This window comes from Embiotoca jacksoni, unplaced genomic scaffold (assembly GCF_022577435.1).
Source record: "Embiotoca jacksoni isolate LCO1_2020_lvr unplaced genomic scaffold, fEmbJac1.0.p SCAF_7, whole genome shotgun sequence".
Classification (NCBI taxonomy): domain Eukaryota; kingdom Metazoa; phylum Chordata; class Actinopteri; family Embiotocidae; genus Embiotoca; species Embiotoca jacksoni.
In genome coordinates, this window is record NW_027185425.1 from 7,212,246 (window position 1) to 7,226,095 (window position 13,850).

Below are 13,850 nucleotides of genomic sequence, written 5' to 3' on the forward strand. Positions count from 1 at the left end.
CCGTTTGCTGTTTGGTGCTAAGCAGGTTGTGTTCAGTGTGTTTTCAGACCTTTTTCTTCTTGCATGACTGATTGCAAGGAATAAGAACTCTAGATTCTGCCTAACAAATGACTACATGCATAAAATGGGCTCATTTCTGTTTCATAAATGCCATTTGTAGAAGCTCCTGGATTCATATTTTTTGACGATAGCTTGAAGATGTGCTTTTTAAAAAAAAATATATATATATTGTCCTTTCTACATATATTGTGTAAAAAATAATATATTGTCCCATTTCCATTTGCTCTGGCGATCCTCACTGTGGTATTATTTACACTTCTGACAGACGTGAATATGTTTCTTATTACTTTACTACAGACTTCTGTCACTTTTTTATAATATAAAATGTTTCAACTATAAAATGTTTCAACTGATCATTGTGGTGTAGTAAATGTTCACAGTTCCCTTTCCCATTTCCTGCAGTCACAACAATATATTGTTTCTAATTGTCACTTTGGACTTTGACCATTTCTGATCTGTGACATGTACGGATAGCATGCATGGACACTTTCGGTTTTGATTTTGTTCATTTGATATGAATGTTTTTTTTATTATTATTAAATCTGTAATAGGTAGATATTGAACTTTCCAATCAATTTATTGTAATTGTTGTGATGCTCTAAAAAAAAAATTAAGTACATGCACAAGAGCACGAGATGCATATATAAATAGATGTTAAGTCGTTAGACTGACACACAGACATGTGGATTTCGAATGCAGTCAGCCTGTAAATAATTGCCCAAAAAGACGCCTATATGTAAGCAATTAATAGGCTTCAAATAAATATATATTATATATATATATTAATGTTTTAATGCCCTTTAAAGTCTCGTACAAAGTAGTTCACATAGCCTAGTGTTCTATCATGATCACTTTATTTGTCCTGGATAAAACTATAGATGTCTATAAAAAAATGTGTCCACTCTACATCTTTCGTTATGGTGTCATTTTTATTCGGCTATATTCTGTATAGAGTGTAGACTACTTTTCTTTTTTCCTTCCTCCCGTAACGACTGAAGCTTGCATTTGCAAAGTGTGTGCAGGTGTGTCAAATACAACCCCCCCCCCCCCCCCCCCCGTGTTTGCAAAAATGATATGACTTAATTCATTTAGCTTCGTGAATTAATGGTTTAAGTCTGTGTGAGGGGGAAATGTTTTGAGTCTGCAGTTTAACTGCACGTTAATTAAACCCCTCTGTCATATCACGGCACCTCACGAATTACATTCCTTTCCAATGAAAGCACATCGCTCCTCGCCACTATAGCACCCCTCAAAGCACGTTCATTTACGTTGCTGGGAAAACCTCAGAGCTTAACTGGCCGACGGGACTGAAAACCCCCCCCCAAAAAAAGACATCATATTCTGGCAAATGGCCGTAAAACGACAGCTTTCGGTGCTAAAACTTTTGTTTTAAATGACGCCCTACTTTGCCGAGTGCGGCAGAATACGGTATTTTCCTCCTTTCGCCATCTTGATGTACAAATGCACAGGCGGAAGAAACATCTTCGGCGGAGCAGCGAGCGGGTGTGGTTCGGACTCGTACGGGTGGTGTTCACCTAGCAGCCCTTCTCCTATTTTCAGCTAAAAGAAAAGGGATATTTCTTTTCCTGACGAGAACCACGGAGGAGCCGCTCGACTCTGGTAAAGATAGCGCGTTTCGGTGTCGGCATCACACGACGTGTTCGCGGCGCGTCAATTCTCTCCGCCTCGCGAAAGAAAATCATCTTTTGGCCGGGGAGGGGGGCTCCGGTGGTGGTGGGGTGGTGGTGGTGTTTTTTTTTTTTTTTATTTTTTTTTTTTTTTTTCTGATTTGGCTTTGGCAGCATAAGCAGGTTTTTTTTTTTTTTGTTTTTTTTTTTTTTTTTTTGTTTTTTTTTGTTGCACGGTGGCGCTTGGATCTACTTTTCATACGTCCGAGCTAAGCTAAGCTAATAAAAAAAAACAAAAAAAAAACAGAATTAAAACATTTTGGGGAGTAAGCTCGAAAGTCACGATTCCGATCATGGACTCGTTTGGTTACAAAAAAATAAAATATATATATATATACATAACGGTTTGCGTGACTTGTTGCGTCTTTTAAGACGTGTCGGACCGCGTTGTTACTCGGCGGCCGGATCCCTAAAAACACTGATTGTTTATATTAGCTGACTTAGCGGAGAGGTTAGCTACGCGAGTTTTCAAGGTAAAGCTAGTAGGGTGGCTAAACACGTGCTTAAGCGCTTCGATGTTGATTTATGGTGCTATTTAAATTCGCTTTAGTGTACAGTAAGGCTGGGTTGTGTTTTTTTTTTGTTTGTTTTTGGGGTTTTTTTTGGTTTTTTTTTTTTCATTTAGTTGTGAGCTCGTCAGGCTCACGGTTAGACCCGCCACGAGAGGAGGAGTCATGGAAGTGATTGCGGGGCGGAGGAGGTGGAGGAAGAGGAGGAGGAGGAGGTGTGGGGGGGTAGTTTCTCTCATTGGAAACCCAAGCTGCGAGGTCGGAACTTGGCCGTGGGAGGGGGGGAGGAAGGGGAGGGAGAGAGAGGGAGGGAGGGAGGGAGGGAGGGAGGGGGAGAAATATGCCTTTGATGTTCTTTGCCGCTGAATGGTGAATTGTGTTCGTGCTGGCCTGGAAATACCCACCGCTTTGCTCTCTCGCTCTGTCTCTCGGTTGGAGGTGGAGGCTCGGCATTTCCCCCCCTCACAGCTTACGTTAAAAGCAAGGCAAACAAAAGTAGTCTGAATCACGGGGAGCTGTCACAGGTAGACGAGAGAGGTTTGATAACCCGAGACCACGTAGTACGAAAACGTACAACGACCAGGTTTGGCTTTGGCGAACAGGAAATTGAGTGTGAGGCGTCTTATCGTCTCTTGTGTACTTGTGTATATATATATATATATATATATTTTTTTTTTTAACAGATATATCTCCCGTGCGGGCTGAGGGCAGGCAAGAACAATGGCTACCCAGTGTGAGTATGAAAAACGATATTCGTTTCATGTGAACGAATTTATATGAGCACAGATGTACGTATTTTTCTTTCATGTCCACGCATACCTTTATCTGTACATGAACCCGTTGCGAACCTTTGGTGGAAATCGGACAAATGAGCGGCAGGCGAGCACATGTAACGGTATCCCAAGGAATTGTAGTTTGGGTTTTTTTTTTTGTTACAATTTTCTCTAAGAAATAAATACTTCTCAGGAATGTAGAATGAACTAATTCCTGAGGTATCGCGCGTTAAATTGCATGTGCATTTCCTTTGCTTTTCATTTCCTTCGAAACACAATTTGAAATTACATTTTTTTTTTCCGACAACTAACTGTCATGAATAAGAATACTGAAGCCTTCGTGAGTAGTCTTAAAACGTAAAATGAGGAAGTTGGTTATATTAAGTGATCAAAAGGTTATACTTCTGTTCTGCCATGTCATTTCTTATGGTTCACTTCTTTGCCTTTTTTTTGTGTAGCTGATTTGATGGAGTTGGACATGGCAATGGGTGACAGCAAAGCTGCTGTGAGCCAGTGGCAGCAGCAGTCCTATCTGGATTCAGGCATTCAGTCTGGCGTCACCACCACAGCACCATCTCTGAGCGGCAAGGGGAACCCGGATGCTGAGGAGGATGATCCAAGTCTCTATGACTGGGAGTTCAACCCGCCCTTCACTCCCGAGGCTACAGGTATATGTGATGTTGATATATATATATATACCGATGAGCCAAAACATTATGACGTATCATGCATGTCAAGGTCTAGGACAGATTAAAGGTTAACTAAAACAGTTGGTTCTTGTAGTAAAATGGTGAATGCAAGAGAAATCGGCAGGTGTAAAGACCTGAACGGTTTTGAGAAGGGCCGCGTTATAATGGATAAATGACTGCGGTAGAGCATCTCCAAGACCGCAAGGCTGGTGGGGTGGTCCCAGCCGGTACTGGTGAGTACCTAGTGATAGCGGCACAAAGAGGGACAAACCACCAACTGGTGCTGGGACAAGTCTGATCCTGGATGACTCCAACTTGCAAATTAAAAGCTTTAGAGGATTTGCTGCCAACCTCTTGGTGCCAGATATCACAGGGCATCCTCAGAGGTCCTTTGGAGTCCATGCCGCAGCACGTCTGTGCTGGTTTGGCCAAATGCAGAGCTCAACATATCGGGCAGGGTATGCCATAATATTTTGGCTAATCAACGTGGATCATGATATGGTACATTTCTGACAATCTGATTCAGAACATGTTTAAAGTTAAATAACCAGGTGGCAATGTTTGGTTTTGGCTAAGCTAATGAATTAACAAACTGGTAGTGGTAATTATTTACAATCAGGACGTGAAGGCTGTAGCTCAGTCGGTAGAGCGGGTTGCACACTAATCGGAAGGTTGGTGGTTCAATCCCTAGCTCCTCCTGTCCACATACCTAAGCGTCCTTGAGCAAGACACTGAAACCCAAGTTGCTCCCGATGGTGTACCATCGGTGTGTTGTAAGTTGCTTTGGACAAAAGCATCAGCTAAATGAAATGTAATGTAATTTGTATGACCATAAATCTGTCCCTATCAAAGATGATCAGCATAGCTACTACAGATGAAATGGATTGGCAAAAACTTCTGTACTCTCATGATATTCACACTTATTTTGCATTTCTTTCAGACATTGAGGGTTACGCCATGACCCGGGCCCAGCGTGTGCGTGCTGCCATGTTCCCTGAGACCTTGGAGGAGGGCATCCAGATCCCACCTACCCAGCTGGATGCTGCTCACCCAACAGCTGTGCAGCGTCTGGCAGAGCCCTCTCAGATGCTAAAGCATGCGGTGGTTAACCTCATAAACTATCAAGATGATGCTGAGCTGGCCACACGTGCCATCCCTGAGCTCACCAAACTGCTCAATGATGAGGACCAGGTACATGTGCAAATTAACTAAATGGTAGCTGAGTAACTCGAAGCATCATGAAAGTTAGTAGCATTTTACATCCCCCCCGGACCATTCATCCCTAACAAACATTATTTCTGTCCTAGGTTGTTGTGAATAAAGCAGCTGTAATGGTGCATCAGTTGTCGAAGAAGGAGGCCTCACGCCATGCCCTGATGCGATCCCCTCAAATGGTTTCGGCAGTTGTTCGTGCCATGCAAAACACTGGTGATGTGGAGACTGCTCGTTGCTCTGCTGGCACTTTGCACAACCTTTCTCACCATCGTGAGGGTCTCCTTGCAATCTTCAAGTCTGGAGGGATCCCTGCCCTTGTCAAAATGCTGGGGTAAGAAATGGGAAGGATTGGGCTACTTATTTTTATTGCGTATCTGAAAATAATGACGGCAGCGAACCTTTCTGAAGGTGGTTTGTGTTGGGTTTTTTTTTTGTCAGCGTTGTGATGGCTGTGAATGGTTTGATGAAGCTTATTTGTTGGATTTGTTAGCGGGTTACATTTGTGTCATATACAACACCGCTCTACATCAGTGAACGGTAGCTTGTAAGACAGGCCCCGATATCATTTCACAGACTTTGAATTCAACTCTCTTCCACTGGCCTCTAATGCCCAACAGATGTTTGTTTTAGGCTCAAACGTAGCATGCGTGTTGCATTGTTCTATTGATCACACAGCAATGTACAGCAATGGCACCAACGGACTGATGAGTGTTGTGATACTGACTCAAACACAACAGCAAGAGGCTCAGCTGCAACATACTTCCAAAGAAAAAGCAAGCAAAACACGGCGACAAAGAAGGGTTATATCCGCAGACAACCGACATAAATCTTCAGAACCCGCTTAAAGAATGAAATGGCCCACACCTCAGTTTGAAATCATTGAACCGTCTTCCTCAGCCTTTGTGTTTTTCCATGAAAAGACAAAACGCACAGCCAAAACAGTTCGCTCTCTGGCAAGTTACAACCTGTTGGATGTCGCACGTGTGTGTTTGAATTTGCACCTGGAATCACGTTACCATGCTTTGAATGCAGTTTGGAGCAGTAGCATGAGAGAAGTTGAACTGGCACATTTCTTTGACTGCAGCTGCTGAATGCATTTTGAAAAAGGATAGTAATTTGTCCTATCCAACCATTTGAGGGGTAATAATGGTGAACATTACGAAGTTTCCATCAAATTTGCATGATTTGGATTTCTTTGTAGTGCTATTAATGCTTTTAAAATTGTGTTGGTGTTCATGTTTTGTTGGCAATTGGATTATTAAATCAGATTAGGACAGAGAAGAGCTAGTGTAGTAGTGCTCCAGTGTACCAGCACTAATTTGCAGATGACTTTACAGGAGTGACTAGTTGTGAGGTTAGATCATTTAAGTAATACCTATATTTTTCCCTCCGGTAATTCACGTTTGCTAAATTTTATTAGCCTAAACTTTCTACTAATGAAGTACAGCACACATGGTTATCTCAGCTGTGAAAGGTAGCTAATAATCAGTATATGCAAATGATCCAAAATCTGCAACAGCACCTCGAGCAGCATAACGGTCATCTTCTGAGCGGAGTCTTACCAGAGACTAATTGTGTTTTGTTCGTGGTCACTTGATGAAAGCCTTCCACTTTGTGTTGTGAATTTGTGTGTTTATTTGTGTCTCTAATGCCAGTTTGAAAAGGTGTCTTTAACGGCTACATTTTTGTCTGAGTGCTTTGTTGTTTGAATGCCTTTTTCAGCTCACCGGTGGACAGTGTTTTGTTCTATGCCATCACCACGCTCCACAACCTGTTGTTGCACCAGGAAGGGGCCAAAATGGCAGTGCGTCTCGCTGGAGGACTGCAGAAGATGGTGGCCCTGTTGTCTAACACCAATGTCAAGTTCCTGGCAATCACTACTGACTGCCTGCAGATCCTGGCATATGGCAATCAGGAAAGCAAGGTATCAGAACATCAGCTGATTAATACACGCTTTTGCATTTATTTATGTTCTCCCTTGTATGTTTGCTCACGCCTCCTGGCTAGCAGCAATTTCTATGCAAATATAAGCACACACCTTCCTTTATTTTAGCTGATCATTCTCGCCAGCGGTGGCCCCCAGGCCCTGGTCAACATCATGAGGACCTTCACATACGAGAAACTGCTGTGGACCACAAGCAGAGTGCTCAAGGTGCTCTCTGTTTGCTCAAGTAACAAGCCGGCCATTGTAGAGGCTGGTAGGTACACATTCATGTTCCAGAAATGAAACAAAAATACAATACAGTGATCGAGACTCATTGCAGTACAACTGTGGGTATTATAAGCGGTCTAACTTTCATTTTGTAGTTGTGTTTTGCTGGCAGGTAAAGTTTTTAGATGTAATGAATTTGTTTGTTTGACTGTGTGTGCAGGAGGCATGCAGGCCTTGGGGCTTCATCTGACTGACCCCAGCCAGCGTCTGGTCCAGAACTGCCTGTGGACTCTGAGGAATCTTTCAGATGCTGCCACTAAACAGGTACAACATACCGTTTCTCTCTGGTCATAATGGCTAACTTCTCACAAGCCACAGGTTCAGTGTTAACTGTTGCTTAGAAATGTGTTGAATGCCTCCCACATGGAACAAGAATTTACTAATTCAACACAGACACTTCTTTAACAACATGAAATATTTGTTTTAAACTGTATGACAACTACTAACATACAGCATTCCTACATTCCCATTTAATATTAAAAAAAATGTTAGATAAAACAAAGATATTAATTTGAATTTATTGTCATTTATTCCACTCCTTGTTTTTGTTTTTTCTTTCCTTGCCACCCTGCTCTCTGTAGGAGGGGATGGAGGGTCTTCTGGGCACTCTGGTCCAGCTGCTGGGCAGTGATGACATCAACGTAGTAACATGTGCTGCAGGCATCCTCTCTAACCTGACCTGCAACAACTACAGTAACAAACTCATGGTCTGTCAGGTATGTATACAAGCATCTTTTGGGAAATTTAGCTTTGTGTCCACGAAGCTTATACACGTTATCGATCCATGAACATTTCTATGGAATATTGATATTATTTTATGATATAAATTCTTTACTGCTGTTCAATTTTTGGATGTAACAGCACGCAGACTTCTGATTGATCTCATCCCGTTAGGTCGGCGGCATTGAGGCTTTGGTGCGAACAGTCCTTCGGGCTGGCGACAGGGAGGACATCACAGAGCCAGCCGTCTGTGCCCTGCGACACCTGACCTCCCGTCACCAGGATGCCGAGATGGCCCAGAACGCTGTGCGCCTTCACTATGGCCTGCCTGTGGTGGTCAAACTACTGCACCCTCCGTCCCACTGGCCACTAATCAAGGTCCGTATAGCTTGGTTTCCGTTTTACCGTCACATATTTCCAGACTAAAAATATCATCACTGTTGAACAGAATTCCTCAAAAGTCATTTTAACTCCAAACGTTACAAATTTTCCTTAAATCCAGGCTACCGTTGGTCTGATTCGTAACCTGGCTCTGTGCCCGGCAAACCACAGCGCTCTGCGGGAGCAGGGAGCCATCCCCCGACTGGTCCAACTGCTCGTCAGAGCTCACCAGGACACCCAGAGGCGCACCAGCATGGGAGGCAACCAGCAGCAGTTTGTGGTGTGTGTGTGTGTGTGTGTGTGTGTGTGTGTGTGTGTGTGTGTGTGTGTGTGTGTGTGTAACCACACTTCAAGTTTTCTTTATTTGAATACGCAGAATTTTTCGGTGTATTTGATTTTCTTTCCATCACGTTCAAACACTTAACAGGAGGGAGTGCGTATGGAGGAAATAGTGGAAGGCTGCACAGGAGCTCTGCACATCCTGGCCCGGGATGTCCACAACAGAATTGTCATCAGAGGGCTCAACACCATTCCACTCTTTGTCCAGGTAATACCAAACCCAGAATCTTATTACAGAACTCCTAGAGTCCCTCACGCTGTGTATTTCAATGTCTTAAGCAAGGAAATGTTTTTTTTTTTTATGTTGAATATACCAAATCTGGAAGGTAACAGCTTAGATCTTCCTCTCTTTCGCACACGTATCTGTGCTCTCATCACACATCATACCTTCCCTGTTCTTGTGTTCAGTTGCTGTATTCTCCAGTGGAGAATATCCAGCGCGTGGCAGCAGGTGTACTGTGTGAACTGGCCCAGGACAAGGAAGCTGCTGAGGCCATCGAAGCTGAGGGAGCCACTGCACCGCTCACAGAGCTGCTGCACTCCCGTAATGAGGGCGTTGGTGAGTATGCAGGCCCAATTATGGACTGTGTGCACATTTCTGATTGTCGTTGTCAACCATTGTGTTGCTGTGCATTCTCCTGTAGCCACCTATGCTGCGGCCGTCCTGTTCCGCATGTCTGAGGACAAGCCCCAGGACTACAAGAAGCGTTTGTCAGTGGAGCTCACCAGCTCCTTGTTCAGAACTGAGCCTATGGCCTGGAATGATGTACGTGCACACATGCATTCAAAACCTGAGCAATATGTTGTTTACGTGGAAAGAATGTGACGTGCATGCCCCCCTGTGGTGCACAAAGAAAATGGAGGAGCTATTCACAGTTGCAAATGTGTATATATATATATATTTTTTTTAAGTCTTGTTATTTTGTTCCCTTTTCATTTTAATTGACAGTGACGTTGCAGTTTTGCATGTTGATCGGCAAACATTGTGTGATTTCATAGAAGTAAAATGCATGGATTTAAATTAGTTTTATTTTTGGTAGTGTACAAACCACAAAAGTAAAGGATGTACTATCTCAATTATCATAGGGCATCAGTTTGTATGGTTGCTCTGTGTTTGGGATGAAGCTACACACTCTTCTACATAGGTTGGAATTTGGCAAGCTATACTCACCAGTCTCTGCTTTTCTTTTCTTTCTTTCTTTTTTTTTTTTTTTATAGACTGGAGACCTGGGACTAGACATGGGAGCACAAGGAGACCCCCTGGCTTACAGGCAGGATGGTGGGTCCTTGTTCTTTCTCGAATTACAATCCTTTCTCTGTCATTTGTATATTGATGTAAATTGTATCTTTTTTTTAAAAGCAACTCAATTTGTCTCCTGTCCATATAGATTAAAAACATGTTTACGACTTTATTAAATGTTTGTGCAGATACATAAGGGTTTAGTTGCACAGAGGCTTTTATCTCTCTTCAGTCGCGCATCGTGCAGGAGAAATCCCCGAGTTTATAAGTATCCAAAAATTTCAACCAATTGTCCGTCAGCCTTCTCTGTCCCTGCTAAGTCATTTTATATGGCTTCACGTAGCATTGCCAGCTGTTCATTTTGCAATTGTTTGAATTTAACCCACGGTGTAATGTTTCTGTGTCATCTCAACCTTTTGCATCAGTTATACATGAGGGGGTTTTCTTCTTCTACCTTTCAGATGGAGCATACCGGGCCTACCCAGCAGCTTACGGCCAGGACAGCCTGTTAGACCCAATGATGGAAGGTGCTGACTACCATGCCGACACTCTGCCCGACCTGGGTCACCACACTGATCCATTGCCGGACCTTGGCCACACCCAGGACCTGATGGACAGCAACCAGCTGGCCTGGTTTGACACCGACCTGTAGGATTGGTAAGACAGACCACAGAACACCGACATTACCATTTCATGGTAAAACTTTTTTTTTTTTTTTTTTTTTTTTTTTTTTTTTTTTAAATCTACATTTCTATGAAGAACACCTTACTAATTAAAAATGTTGTCCTGTGTTCCTCTGCAGTTGTATTCTGATAGAACCTGCATTGTGATTGGCCTGTATTGTCTGAAGCAGCATTATGATTGGCCTGAGTTAAAGAAAGGAATAAGGGGTCTTGGAAAGTGCCTGACACAAGAAAACAAAGAAGATGGTTGCCACAGGAATGTTAAAGCAAGTCGAAACAGGGGGGGAAAGAAGGGGTTAAAGTATCAGCGAGACGTGGAATCACACAATGGAGGTTTTTGAGCAGGTTACCCTATATGGACGAGTGCACATGGGGCGGATCTTAAAAGTTTGAAACACATATGTTTTAGCCTTGCCTGTATTCTTATCAGTTTTATTTTGTTTCTATTTTTCTTATTCTATTTTTTTATTTCTTTTTGTATTACTCATTCTCTGTTATGGTACTGACCCAGCTTGCCTTCGCACTAGCCATCTTCATTTTCTCTTCAATGCTAATCATTTGTAATTTTTTTTTTTTTTTTTTTTTTTAAAACGTATATTACATGTAGTGTTAAGTTATAGTGATATTATACAATGTTCCTTTGGTTTATGGTCGAATGTGTAGAACACTAATAATCAGTTGAATTGTACTCTGACTTAAAGTGTAACATTGTGTAGTTTTTTTTATAATCTCAAAAATGGAGAATTATGCATTCTTAATATGTGCTTGTTTAAGCATAAAATATGTCAGTGTCACAAATGTTCTAAAGAGGGATATGGGTACAATTGAGGGGGGATTGGGGATAAATCTAGAGACAAGTGTTTTATATACAGTATCACTGGTAGGTTAACAACTATTTTGTATGCTATCATTGGATGTCTGATAGAAAAGTCTAACGCTATCGTTGGTGGTCTAATAAAACCCAGTTTTATGTGCTATCAGGGGTAGCTGGGTTGATGAACAGTTGTAGTCCTGCTGTGTTTATTTTGGAGACGAGGTTATGACACGGCTGAAAATAAAATGGCATTTTATTTCATTTAGTCTCTGTCCCGTGTTGTCTGTCCTGACATAATTACCCTCAGATTGTGTGAACCATGGACAAAAAAAAAAAAAAACTCTTTTGTCCAAAGTTGACATTCAGCCTAAAACCAGTGTCCTCTGCACTTAAATGATGACATCAGATGGATAATCAGACAAAATATCAGCCCTGCAATTAAAGTTTATTTGGAAGCACTCTGGGTTAAAAAAAAAAAAAAAAAAATGGTGATTTTTGGAACGCAGATAAACTCTAGATTAAATGGTTTCCTCATTAAGAATCAATCAGAAAGCAAGGTTTGAAAGTTGTTTTTTGAAATGTGCATTTAATACAGTCGGTGACCCATTTATGGCCTCTACATTTTCTGATGGTGGCTAATAATCAATACCGTTTGAGCCCAAGGACATATTTTCATTAGTTTAAATGTGCTGAAATAGAGGGGGGAAAAAAAAAAACATCCTTAACGATTAGGCAGCAAACGGTGTTCCAAGGAGCAGGTCGAACCCTTTTTATGACCCATGTTATTAATCATACAGCAAGTCGTAGACTGTACAACAGCCAAGATGTTTTAGAAGGAAATTATATTGTTAAAAATGACCTGGTGTTTGACTAATTTAGATGACAATTGTAAGACTCCACTCGTGACAACATCTGTCCCACCGTAGTGTCTCTTTCCCTAATCCTGTTCAGCTTCGTCGTCGTACCCCAGTCGCATGTTGCTGTCGCGAGTTGCTCCCAACATCAAAGTCGCACACGGGCTGTTTGGGGTGTGCAGAGGCAGAAAGGATGACTGGCACATGGTCAAAGTTTCGGGCTCCCCTGGGCACATTACACGTTTTGTTGATTGACGTAAATACATGCCCTGAAGTCAACCGCATTTAAAAAAAAAAAAAAAAAAAATAAGCCTTTCTTCAAATGTGAATAACTTGCTATTAAATTAACTTGAAAAATATGGGGGGTGGTAACAGTATTCACTCAGTAACTTGATGGGACCTATATGGCAGGTTAGGAATTGCTAATCGGAATCATCACAACTCATGACAACTTCAGAGCTGATGAACTCTCTTGACTCTTCAAACCTTGAGGTAAGACTCAACAACTATGGGCTCATCTGAGCAGCTGACTGATCTTCAGACCACCTAAATATGTTTGAGGGCATTTTATTTGTCTAAACTAAACCCTTATTTCAGTATCTCATCTCAAACTCTTAAAGCTATCGTAATAATTTTGTCACAAATAAGACTGTTACTCAATGTGGCGGCAAAGTGATTTCAGCTTCATTCGTTTCATACTCGGTTCTGGTTAAAAAGTGAGACTGCAACATTCTTCGGATGTGGTCAAGGTTCTCTTGTGTATTTCAGAAGTGTCCGTTGGCATTTGACTTGAGACGAGCAGTCTGAACATACTTCAAGGTCTCATTGAATTGTTGGGGAGTGTTTTGCCCTCCTTAAAATCCCTCTTGACAAAACTCATCTGAAAGGCAAGTTTGAAATGTTCTCTGCCATAGAAGCTAAACAGAATGTAACCTACATTTTTAACACTTTTTTTTTTTTTTTTTACAATTATAATGCAGGGAAAGCAAAGAAATCTCCAGACTGACAGGCCCGAGTCATGCTTACGGAGTTTTACCATTGTTTGTTTGAGAGCGAGAGGCAACAAAGGAAAAGTTTGAAGTGGATTTTGAGAGCACTTTTCAGGGTAGCTGCTCACCTCTCGATAAGAAGTCTGATCTTTTCTTTCGGTGTAAAGGCAAATAGGTGTGAAAATCTTTGATCTGCAAAATGGCCGCATTCAAAATATCCATAAACGACTTCGGAGTCACTTCGATTTTCTGAACTGAACTAACCCAACACATTTGTCTCATTCTGTGATTTCTCCATATTTGTTAAAGAATAATGTTCTCTATTCTGTCATTCATTCGTGAATTAAAAAAGTTAAAGGGCTTTTAAAAAGTTGGTAAAAAAAAAACAGTTGTTGTTTGGGTCTATCATTCGAGGTCCTTAAGACAGCCCATTAAGGTCAACAGGAAATTAAAGTGATATTGTGTATTCCATGTTAATGGGGCACTTTTGTCAGTGAATTAATCCTTGGGTGTGTTCGTCCGTATGATAATAGATCCAGTCCAGTGGCTCACGAGAACGTTCAAAGGCTTTGTGAATTTAATCTCCTGTTTTGTGTCTATATCCTGCCCACTGTGTATCTACCAGGTATCTACAGGATGAAATAACAGACTGCGGGCCTAAAAGCATCAAATTCAGCAACTCTT

General features: G+C 41.8%; 1 protein-coding gene across 2 annotated transcripts; it reads left to right on the forward strand.

Moving 5' to 3' along the window:
- The first annotated feature begins 1,397 nt into the window (after nt 1-1,397).
- LOC138214400 (catenin beta-1-like) lies at nt 1,398-11,584 on the forward strand. Of its 2 annotated transcripts, none has more exons than XM_069175998.1 (17): nt 1,398-1,680; nt 2,941-2,990; nt 3,489-3,698; nt 4,660-4,910; nt 5,027-5,265; nt 6,657-6,858; nt 6,988-7,132; nt 7,307-7,410; nt 7,728-7,862; nt 8,041-8,244; nt 8,369-8,527; nt 8,675-8,794; nt 8,995-9,145; nt 9,231-9,352; nt 9,805-9,865; nt 10,288-10,483; nt 10,629-11,584. In XM_069175998.1, the coding sequence occupies exons 2-16, from the start codon at nt 2,978-2,980 to the stop codon at nt 10,476-10,478; spliced, it is 2,307 nt and encodes a 768-aa protein (XP_069032099.1). In that variant the 5' UTR covers nt 1,398-1,680; nt 2,941-2,977; the 3' UTR covers nt 10,479-10,483; nt 10,629-11,584. The 2 variants fall into 2 exon arrangements, with proteins under 2 accessions (XP_069032099.1, XP_069032100.1); XM_069175999.1 differs by lacking the exon at nt 1,398-1,680 and adding an exon at nt 2,651-2,840.
- Nucleotides 11,585-13,850: the final 2,266 nt, after the last annotated feature.

Excerpts from the sequence above, each read along its gene's own strand:
- LOC138214400 (XM_069175998.1), top strand. Across the intron at positions 6,859-6,987 it reads ATGGCAATCAGGAAAGCAAG|CTGATCATTCTCGCCAGCGG; the intron begins GTATCAGAACAT and ends CCTTTATTTTAG. Across the intron at positions 9,866-10,287 it reads CCTGGCTTACAGGCAGGATG|ATGGAGCATACCGGGCCTAC; the intron begins GTGGGTCCTTGT and ends TCTACCTTTCAG.